Raw genomic sequence first — 12277 nt, 5'->3', positions numbered from 1 at the left:
GTTTTGTTGATATTGTGAGTGCACACAAATAAAAGTAGACCCTTTACAGTTATGAATGATGTATTACTCTTATACCTTTATGAGCAAAAATGACGGCGTATCCACTGAAAAAAAATGCAAATGATCACGCTGGCGCCTCCATGTCCTGCAAAGCGCGCTTTAGCTTCCACTCTCCACACGAACTATTGGATATAGCGCACATTTATCTAGGTTTAACGCTTAAACATTGTTATATGCTTGAACTGTTTTATATCTATAGATTTTATTTTAGGCAAATCTTGATGATTTGAGAAGGCTAAATTGATCAAACATAGGCTAACTGTCTCCCGCTGGCCACTGTTTACTTTAAAAAAACAAAAACTTATATTTAACGAACAAAAAAATGCTCCAAACGTTTTTCTAAATTAACTTAATTTAAAAAATGAAACTAAATATAATAACTTTGCCATTACATACAAAACTGAACTATTTTAATAGCTGAAACCGTAGTATAAGCTGTTTTGGGAGAAGGGGGAAAAAAGATGGGCTCGGGCCGGTAATTCTTATAAGCTGTCGGACACGGGCTGGGCTACGGAATTTCGGTGCATCTCTAATTATTGGCAACATCAGAAATTGATATTATATAATAGATGCTTTTTTGAACATTTTACCAATTTAAAAATATTAAAAAATTATTTTTTTACACGGCACCCCAGTTGGGAAACACTGCATTAGGTCATATGAAATCAAACGACTACTCGACAACAAATATATTTGTAGACAATTTTTTTTATTGTCGACGATTTTTTAATGTCGATAATGTCGTTTCAGCCCTAATATCCAGCAGGTGTTTGTGCTGATGTCTGTTTATGAGAGATTGCAGTTGTTCACTAACCTGTACAGCCTGTCTGCCCTGCTGTGCGTCTGCGAGCAGCTGGATGGTCAGCGCTCTGGAGTCCTGCAGTGCTTCCTGCAGGTAGGTGAAACTGTGACCCGCATGTCTGCCCAAGCTGCACTCTCTACAAATCGGCACGGCGCAGCTGTCGCAGAAAAAACGCAGCACCTGTGAATGAAAACAAGAGAAATTGTGTGAAATTAACTGATTTGTAGTCCAATTTATTGAGTGAGCGATTGTGAAGTACATTGCATGTGCATTTTTCTAACCCTCAAGAGACCTAACAAATGACAATCATTATCAGTGATGATAATCATCTTCGAAAATGTCTTTATGAAGACTATGACTAGATATAAACATTAAGATGTTTGGGCATCAAAGAAGTTGGAAATTGAGAAAAACGTGCTTGGAAGTGTGTGTGTGTGTGCGCGTGTGTGTATACTGACATGCAGGTTGATCCAAATTGTAAATGTGTTCCTCTAAATAAAATAAAATTTAACAGTTAATTCAACAAGTGTGAAAAGGAAGCAGTGAGATTTAATCAGTGTATGTGAAAGGAAAAGGGCACGCTTACACTAAAACCACTCTATAATATAGAGTTCATAAACAGTTACATTGGTCAACTGCCAAGACTATAAATGTTTACAGTATCATGTAACAGGGAGATGTGTTTATCACATATAAGCCTACATTATATAAGCACACTCAAACCCAGAACATATAACTCTGACAAGAGACAAAAAATTAAAAACAGAATATTTTAATGTATGGTTTTAAGGACCACACATTAGACAAATTTGATAGCTACTAGGGATGGGTCACAAGCATCCAACAACCAACAAATTGATCTATCAGGAAAAGACTGATCTCAGAATTGTGAGTTTCTCTCACAATTCTGACCTTTTTCTCCCAACTGCAAGAGAAAATTCTTGCACCATGCAATTCTGAGAAAAAAAAGTCACAACTGCGAGTTTACATCTTCTATTCTATGCAATTCTGACTAGGGATGGGCGTATCGATCCTGAAGTATCGATATATCCAGGGGTGCACAAGTTTTTCAGCCTGGTTTTTATATGAGAACCTGGAGATTTGTTTTGGTCCTCACACGGCACATGGTGTGACCCATCAAATATAACTATAAAAAATTTATTAATAATAGTGATAATATTATTGCACTTTATTTTTTAAATAAAATAATAAACTAAATAAAGCGTGATAATACTATTTTATTTTAAAATAAAAAGGGAGTATTAAATACAAATACAATTATTTTATAGTAAACTTAAATAAAATGCTAATATTATTATTATTTTAATTTGAACCTTAATTATTATTTTTAATTTGAATTATTTTAATTTTTCATTTTCAAACTTAAAATCAGCAAGCTTTTATTTTGGCGGGTTGCCGGCAAGTAAGTTTATGCGCTTCCAAGTTCCGGGTTTAACGCTGCCGACTGTAGCGCGTCAGTGAATGAAATGTCACAGTTTTGCATTGTGCTTTGAAAATGCTAGCGGGTAGCCTAGATTTATGCTTTCAGTTTGAATAGAAATCTTATACAGCACAGTTTGTCTATCTAAAATGGTAATTTGTGCATTAACAGCGGTCAACCATGTCGGTACGCAAACGCGCGCTCTGAACTAATTTACACAGCGCATTTCTTATTTTGGTCTTGCATGCGGACCTGCGAACCACTTATGTGCACCCCTGGATATATCGATACAGATGCGATTATTGGAAGTATCGATACTCAAATAAAAAATATTGATACTAAGGTGTGTTTTATTTACCAGTGGTTTTGTTTATTTAACAAAAAAAAATTAATGCATGCATTGAATTGGACAAATAAAATATGTTAGCGAATAATTGTGTAGGAAAGAACTATTTTCCTGCTCATCTGAACACAAGCAAATGTTGCAAGACAGAATCAATCAATCACAGAGAGAGAGAGAGTGTTCACTCACTTCTGACAGTGCATTAAAACGGCTGCATTTCCCAAAAGTATCATATTAAGAAAGCATTGATGTTTTTGGGAATGGCAGTGAAAATGAACCATATGGTTTTACTAAAGTGACCATAGTTCAACTATAGTATTTGTAGATGGTAAACATTTTAACCATGCAGTTAAGGCATACTGAATGTTAAAATGTGTTTCAAATGTAAAGGTAAGTGGGTATCATTACGCATTTTACTCTTAGTAATTTAATAATTTAATAGCAAAATGTAATTATTTAAAAGTTCAGTTTAGAAGTATCGTATCGGTATCGATGATATTGGCCTTAAAAAGTATCGGTATAATATCGAAAGTCAGAATTGCGAGTTTGTATCCTACAATTCTGAGAAAAAAAAAACATCAGAATTGCGAGTTTGTATCTTTTGCAATTGCGAGAAAAACCCAAAATTGAGAGACAAACTCGCAATTACCTTTTTTTATTTTATATTTATTGGCGGAAACTAGGGCTGCACGATATTTGGGGGGGAAAAAAAACTCACATTGCGATATTTTGTTTTTCTGCGATATATATTGCGATATAAAAAAAAAACAATAAACAACTTGACTTGAATAGTTCTATTTGGAAAAAAAGTAATCAATGATTGGGGTGTTTTTGTAGGCGAGTTAATCAGCATAGAAAACAAACAAATTACAAGCATAGATAAATATAATAGAACAAAGATAAAAATTAAATAAAATAATGCTTTATATTTTTTTTTCAGGTAAGTCTAACAAACAGTATTTCTGGTACAGAAATTGAATAATCAAAAGTAAAATAACACTGTATAAATTAAATCTAATAAATCTGTTAAATCTACAAAAGTGATTTTTCTTTATGTGTTTTGTTGTTTGATTAACATTCATGACAGAAAGCAGGAACATTAAACTGCTGTGAACCAATATACTGTTACACATCCATTTTCTTTCTCAATTGTTTACCTTCACCTAAACAACTGTGTTTACAAGGATACTTGCAGAAACTGCAAGTTTAAGTATAAGATCTCCCCCAAAATTAGAATGCAGTCCTGCTTTCGGCTTCCTCTGTTCTGACAGCCTGCTGATGGATTGCTTGAAGTCCAGTGTTTTTGCTACATTCATTCTGCCGTGGCGGGCCGCCACACCAAAAATCATCCCCGCCACGGCTGCAGCTTCTCAGTGATGCCGCTTGCATCATGCACAACACAAAGCAGGACATTAATTTCGGCTCGGGATTTTATTGCATATAATTCTACTCATTCCCGCAGGTTCCGCGCTTATAACGCCATGACCGTAGATGACAGAATGTATCATTTGCACGTGCTTGAGTCTTGCTAACATTTAACGAGATTTTTAAAAAAAACACGGTGGATTTTTATCATTATAGGGTGGTTGTGTACACACACTGCCAACACACATTTCAGTTCAAAACTTGTAAAAGTGCATGTAGCATCCTATGACCCCTTTAAAGTGAAAGAGAACTCACTCGCGTGCTCTATTATAGACCGTTTGCTCCCACAGATCACGATAAACTAAGGAGAGTGACAGCTTTTAATAATTAAGGGAGTTTGCAAATGTGATACTAATTTAATACAACTAACAGTTCAATAAACAGGAAATTAATATTAAGTGACTTGCGTTGTCTGACTATAACACTACTGCCTGATTTTGCTTTTTTGTTCCAAACAAAGTCACAGCTGAGCCGCTGCGCATCTCCAAGCAAACACAGCGGTGTTTCTTTTATGAATGAAAGTGCGCTTTTGAACGAATCTAGTCAGTCAATGTTTCAATTAGCAATTCATAAAGACAGTCACTTGCATCATTCCTGAATGAATCAGCTGTTCAAACGAATCAATTGACTCAATTATTCAGTGATAAAATCAGTGACTTGCTGCCACCTGCTGGCAGTTTTAGTTTCATTTTTAAAGTATAATTTCAGTTATTTAAATCATTTAATATTTCTATAGGCAAAATTTTACGAAGTACAAATTAAGTTTTTATTAATACTAATTGTATATGATTGGTAACTTATTCTTCTCATTCTACTTCTTATTATATTGTTTTAATTAGAAATTTTAAAAAGCTTATAAATATACATTTTTGAAATTGACATACAGTAGATTACATACTTTTTTTAAATTAGACAAATGCCATTACAAAAGGTAAAAAAAAATGCCCCTGTAAATCACTTTAAGAATTCAAATATTACCTCATATTAGGAAGGCAAATTTTGATCAGAATTTTAGATTATTGACCAGAAGGTGCTCCTAAAAAGAAAAGCAAGCGTAGAGCCGTGTAGCAGTATATTAGATCCGTGCATGAGGTCTTAAAGAGACAGCAGCCTAAATAAACCTGCTGCTGTTTGTCATTACTTTCTATTTATACAGTGAAAACCATCTAGTGTTATTTTACAGTTGAATAGATTATTCAGTTACTGTAGTAATTCAGAACCTATATATTATTTAGACCTACCTGAAAAAATTAAAGTACTGTTAATTTCATTTGTATCTTATTGTTTTTGTATGTGCTATTGCTTGTCATTTATTTATTTGTTCTTATTTTATTACTTACTATTTACTTGTCTTTAGTTAAAATAAATTTAATTCTGAGTTTGAATGCACGTGATTCTTGGGTGAGGAAGGGGCGTGGGTCCATGGGAAATAGTCCTGCCACCACAGCTGGAAAAAATCCTAGAGGAAACACTGAAGTCTATTGTTGTGTCAACTCACCTGACCCATTTAAGAGTCACGTCATTGTTATACACACACATACATATATATATATATATATATATATAGTCTAAATAGGACTTTCAAAGGACAAGCCTTCTTATTAACATTCCAAAATTAAGCCTCTTTTAAGAAAAAAAATGCAAATTAATGAATGAATACGTTTTTTTTTTTTTTTAGATGCATTACTTGCATCAAAAGCTGACCGATTTAAGGTAACATTTTCCTGAGAATAATAACAAAGTCGAAACCGTGTAATCGGCCTGAACTCCATATCACCCAAGCAAATTCTTCACCTTCCTCCGAGTGAAGCTCAGTGTCAGTACAGTATTCCTTTTCAAACCCTGCTAGACCGCCTTGCTGCAACCTAATGACTTTACCAAAGGCTAGATCAAACGCTAATTATATCTCACTCGGCTATACGGCTGCAGCAGCTGTGTGTAAATCTAGAGTCGTGATTCCACTCGAGTTACCTGCTCGTAAAAGCGGGTCCCCTCTCTGTGGACCAGATGCTACAACTGCGCTAGTGTGTACAGGGGTCACATGGAAGCACTTTTTGGGAAGCAGCTTTTCGGAGTGATGGGAATTAGCAGGACGCAACAGAGAGGTGGTGGGAGGAAACTTACCAGCCAAGATTCCCTGCGATGTCCCTGTTCAATTACCTAAAATTTTTACAAAGAGTAGCACAACTATATTTGCAGGGGCTGGTGGATCCAGGAACTATGTGGACATTGTTAGCAGATTTGACCTTTTCCTGGTAAAATCCTATTCCTATTATGCAACTGTTAAGACCAAAGTAAACTTCATTTTTAACGTGAACGCATGGTGTATGTGCAGCCTTTTTTAAAGTACACTCTGTTTGATAGCAAGGGTTCAGTGTCTGCACTCTTTCTCTTCAGAAGTTATGACTGATAAAAATGACTTTGTCTCGGTTTAAACCAGAGTTGTGTCATTGCAGTTTCCTGTTGTTGTTCCGCCGTATCGGTTTCTTCTTGGTCTGTGAAACACTGTAACAACACCATTGTTACAGACCAACAAATTAATTTAAAAAAAGTTAAGGTGAGCATACTGAATATGTATAATTAGGAAAAATTGGACTGCACACATACTTTGGACTCATCATAATTTGCTTTCTTATCATTTGTGACCCTGGACCACAAAAACAGTCATAAGTGTCAATTTTTTTTTAAATTAAGATTTATACATCTATATAAATATATAAATAAGCTTTCCATTGATGTGCGGTTTGTTAGGATAGGACAATATTTGGCTTAGATACAACTATTTGAAAATCTGGAATCTGAGGGTGCAAAAAATCAAAATATTGAGAAAAATCCCCTTTAAAGTTGTCCAAATGAAGTTCTTAGCAATGCATATTACTAATCAAATTTATTTTGAAAAATGTACGGTAGGAAATTTACAAAATATCTACATGGAACATGATCTTTACTTAATATCCTAATGATTTTGGCATAAAATAAAAATCACTAATTTTGACCCATACAATGTATTGTTGGCTATACAAATATACGGAACATGATCTTTACTTAATATCCTAATGATTTTGGCATAAAATAAAAATCACTAATTTTGACCCATACAATGTATTGTTGGCTATTGCTACAAATATACCTGTGCTACTTATGACTGGTTTTGTGCTCCAGTGTCACATTTGTGTATTCATTTGACAGGTTGTTTTTGGCCCCAGTGATGTGGAAAACAGCATGATGGAATGAGATTTTCTTTGGCTATGTGGCGGATGCATTTTTTACTCTAGTGTGCTATACATGTACAGGATAACTTGACTTTCCTGTTGGCCTCTTCTCCTGTACGCTAAAGCCATCACTGTAAACGACTGACTGGTATATAAATCTTTGACAAAGTACACATGCTTCTTTTCCTGCCTGTGCATTGGCATCCATTATCTCGCACACTATCTTCTACACTGGACTCAACTTTCTTTCACTCTTCCCTACCCCCGCCACCTTCTCTCTCTGGGTTGAGGGCCTCTTGTTGTGCCTGTGGCACAACACCAGTTTTTCCTTAAAAACAGGTGTGGACAGATACAATTTCCCCAATCAGAGGTAAAGAAGAGCTAGTTAATTTTTTTCAGAAGCAATTAGAGGTGTCCTTCTGAATAAAGCTTTAATTTTGGTCAGCTGACACTGTATTGCCTCCATGATGCTAGAGCAGTGGTTCTCAACCAGGTGGCCTTAACCCCAAAGTATACTTCGTTTTTGTATGCGTACGCTAGCGTATGCGTACAGTCGAAAGTGTAGTTTTTCAAAGTATAGCTACTCCATTTGATGTTGTGCGCGAAGGCGAGCGGTCGACACATCTACTCTAGAAAACTTCATCTATGTCCAGTGTCTGCTCTATTTTTCCCCGTTAAGTTATGATTGATGATAAATATTTTTGAACTCTTTTATAAACCAAAGCTGAGATGTTTCATACCCTCTCGCTCACAAACTCTTGTCAATGTGAGCATCTGTTGCCAACCCTCTACACTGCGAGTAAATCACTCGCATATGCGACTAAATCTTCACTCTGGGCGACTAAATTATGTCTAATATTAGCCAATGGCTAATTAGCCAATGGCGATTCAATTGCCAAGGTGTCCGTAGAGGGTTGGTTGCTGTTGCAGTCTCCGCTATTTTATTGTTGTTGTTCAGTCTCTTTAGTTTTGTTTTCTACGGTGAAAACAACGGCACGGGAGAGTGTTGCCACCTTGTGGAAAAACTAAATACGGCTAAATAACTTCAATGCGCATGTGCGACCTGCGCGTACAAAGTACAAAAATCGTGTGGTGCGCGTACTATTCTGATGACGAAACACTGATCACGCACACTGTACGCTGTCCCTCGTGTACGCATACAAAGTGAAGTATACTTTGGCTTTAGGGGGTAATAATAATAATATATAACCATGAAATTTCCAATTATTACATTCTAATCCGAAGACATGGCTCTAGTGCCTTCTTCAATCTAATTTGTAACCCATTTTATTGAAAAAAGGAGAAAATCACAAGTTTGAATCTCTTATGTACAACACCAGTGATTCATGTTTCAAGTCTGTAGAACAAATGTTGCAAGATGAAGAATGTGCTGAGGCCTAACACTTATGATTTTGGGTTTATCAAATCTGTAACCACAAGTATGAGCAATAGTAATTGTGATGCACACCTTAGAAAGTACATGAACAATCAATGTTGGAAAATACATTTTCATTCCATTGGTGCTAATAAAAGGATCTGAACAGATTCACGTCTTGACCACATTTAGGTGAGCATGTGTGTTCACTTTATGGCATCACAGAGAAGTTTGATCTAAAACATGCATTTCTAAGTGATGCCACATTAATGCAGTATGATAAAAGACTTATTTATTGCTGTGTATATCAATACTTTATGTATCACAAAAGAAAAGACTATGTATCAGATCATGGCCCAAGTATCATAATAATGGATTGACAATGGATTTACACCCATATGACATGGGTGACATTAATATTTTTAGGTTGCAAACATGTTTGAAAGGAATTAAATTAATATTTCCTTAGTTCTTCACCATTATAAAGAAAGCCTGAAGTAGAGGGATGTTTATCTATGGTGGACCTGTTTAACAGAACGACAACTATCATGCCGAAGGCCACATATGGCGCTTTTCCACTGCGTGGTACGACTCGGCTCGGCACGGCTCAGTACGGCACGGCACGGCTCGGCTCGGCTTGCGTTTCCACTGCAGTTTAGTATCGCTTTAGAGTGGGCGGGAATTATTCACATGTCGTTATAGTTGCGTTAAAGTTGAAAAACTTTTTCATTCCACATCACCCCATCAAGCTCTCGCAGGATCCAATCAAAACGACGGTGGGGGTCGGTGACGCGGTGGGCAAGTGAAGTAACCGGTGTTGCGGCTTAACACCGTATCACCGTCAACACCGTCTATCGCGGCAAGCCTATCGCTGGCTGTGCTGATTTAAATCTAGCGGTTCTGTTGTGTTTGTGTCGCAAGTTCAGTGACGCAGGTAGTGACGATTCTCTCAGTCAATCAGTGATCAGCAGAGTTTACACGTCACGCTTTGGTAGCGGTACGGTTCACTTGGAACCTCAGTACCTACCAGGTACTGTAACCAGTGGGAAACCTCCCAAAAGTGAACCGTACCGTACCATGCAGTGGAAAAGCACCAATACTAAAGAAAAGCATATACTGCAAAATCAATAGTTTTCTAATATTGCATTTTCAATTTAAAACCACAGTGACTGCTAACTGCCACTACATAAGAGTTCGCAAGAAATTTGTACCCATCCATTGCTGATGCTTGTATGCATATGAGAGGAAATACGATACAATAATACGAATACAATAATAATGAACCTCCTAAACTCTTAATATTTAAATAAGTAATATTATTTACAGATGTATTATTTACATAATTTAAATATAAATAAGTTTGACCAGTATATGCTAGCCCCTATTCACAAACCATACACAAATCACATGGGCTAACCTACTCGCTGTTAGGTAGGGTTGGGTATCGAAAACCGGTTCCATTTTAGAGCCGGTTCCAAATTTCCAAGAACCGGGTATTCGATAAGACACGTGCATTTCGATTCTGCTTAACGATTCCTGCGTTCGCATTTTAATGCGATTAAAAACTATTTAAGTACAGGAACGGAAAGACCTTGCGCCCCGTTTACGTGCAGCGCACACGAAGCGTGAGCACAGAGAACAGAGGTCGCAGTATGGGTTCCCGGTTTGTGTCCGTTCTCAAACCGTTCCGTGTATTTCCACTGTAGAAAAGGTTGTTCCGGGCCGAAACTGACTTTTCATATTAGTCGACCAATATGCAGAAAACTACGTCAGTATATCATCATAAACACAGCCGTTTTTGTCTTACGTGAACGTAAACAGATGAGAAAGAAAACACACATGTACAGTATTTTTAGATCTGCGTGCGTTCGGTGTTAGAGAGACAGCAGCTAGAGCCCTGCATTTCAGCCCTGGCCCCACGGCCCCCGACTGTTTTACGCCCCTCGGGCCGGGCTTCGGGCCAATTTTCACGTCATAGTTCAGATGCGTATTGGATACAGCGCACATTTATCTAGGTTTAACGTTTAAACATTGTTATATGCTTGAACTGTTTTATATCTATAGATTTTATTTTAGGCAAGTCGTGATGATTTGAGAAGGCTAAATTGATCAAACATACAGTAGGCTCACTGTCTGCCGCTGGCCACTTGGTCGTTACTTTAAAAAAACAAAAACTTATATTTAACGAACAAAAAATGCTCCAAACGTTTTTTTTTTTTATTAACTTCATAAAAAAAACGAAACGAAATATAATCACTTTGCTATTGCATACAAAACTGAACTATTTCAATAGCTGAAACAGTAGTATAAGCTGTTTTGGGAGAAGGGGAGAAAAAGACGGGCTCGGGTAATTCTGATAAGCTGTCGGACACGGGCCGGGCTAGGGCCTGAGCGTCTCGGGCCAGGACCAGGGCCGGGCTTGGGCCTAAATTTGAGACCCGTGCAGGGCTCTAACAGCAGCCTAATAAACGCGCTGCCTGTCATTAATGTTAATCAAAGAACAAAAGAAAATCATTCACTGATCTTGACTGAATATATTTAATAACTTTAATTGATTCATCTATATTTTATGAAAATAAAACTATGCAGTGTTTTTAAACTTTTAATTACAGTTTCTGTACCTGAAATTTTGTTCAGTTGTATTTATTTATGATATTGCTAATTGATTTGTTTGTTCCTATCTTATTACTGACTGTTTACTTGTCTTTAACACTTTAATATTTGGAATTTATATTAATCTAGTTGTTTTTGCTGTGGTATTTTTTTTTTTAAGCATGGGCAACATTCCTCTTGCAATGTTCTGTAGGCTGCTGATTTTTGCTCATGTTATTCAGCTGCAACAGAATGCTTTGTAAAAAGACAGAATAAATGCCAAATTTCCAAGAACCGGGTATTCGATAAGACGCGTGCATTTCGATTCTGCTTAACGATTCCTGCGTTCGCATTTTAATGTGATTAAAAATTATTTAAGTGCAGGAACAGAACGAACTTGCGCCCTGTTTGCGTGCAGCGCACACGAAGCGCAAGCGCGAGCACAGAGAACAGAGGTCGCGGTATGGATTCCCGGTTTGTGTCCATTCTCGAACCGTTCCGTGTATTTCCACTGTAGAAAAGGTTGTTCCGGGCCGAAACTGACTTCTTTCATATTTGTCGACCAATATGCAGAAAACTACGTCAGTATATCATCATAAACACAGCCGTTTTTGTCTTACGTGAATGTAAACAGAAGAGAACGAAAACACACATGTACAGTATATTTAGATCTGCGTGCGTTCTGTGTTAAAGAGACAGCAGCCTAATAAACGTGCTGCCTGTCATTAATGTTAATCAAAGAACAAAAGAAAATCACTGACTGATCTTGACTGAATATATTTAATAACTTTAATTGATGAATCTATATTTTATTTATGAAAAGAAAACTATGCAGTGTTTTTAAACTTTTAATTACAGTTTCTGTACCTGAAATTTTGTTCAGTTGTATTTATGATATTGTTAATTGATTTATTTGTTCCCATCTTATTACTGACTGTTTACTTGTCTTTAACACTTTAATATTTGGAATTTATATTAATCTAGTTGTTTTTGCTGTGGTATTTTTTTTTTTAAGCATGGGCAACAT

The 12277-nt window shown here is 36.6% G+C and overlaps 1 protein-coding gene across 1 annotated transcript in view; it reads right to left on the bottom strand.

Moving 5' to 3' along the window:
- The window catches only part of LOC107723073 (E3 ubiquitin-protein ligase TRIM71-like), a 41835-nt gene that overhangs the window by 13633 nt on the left and 15925 nt on the right, over positions 1-12277 (bottom strand). The window contains exon 2 of the mRNA XM_016531576.1: positions 875-1042. Coding sequence (XP_016387062.1) covers positions 875-1042 — 168 coding nt within the window. The remainder of the gene's footprint in view (positions 1-874; positions 1043-12277) is intronic.

The sequence above is a fragment of the Sinocyclocheilus rhinocerous genome, unplaced genomic scaffold, assembly GCF_001515625.1.
Source record: "Sinocyclocheilus rhinocerous isolate Xijiao unplaced genomic scaffold, SAMN03320098_v1.1 scaffold1686, whole genome shotgun sequence".
Lineage (NCBI taxonomy): Eukaryota > Metazoa > Chordata > Actinopteri > Cypriniformes > Cyprinidae > Sinocyclocheilus > Sinocyclocheilus rhinocerous.
Note: the sequence above shows the minus strand (reverse complement) of the source record. Positions and strands in the feature narration are given on the sequence as shown.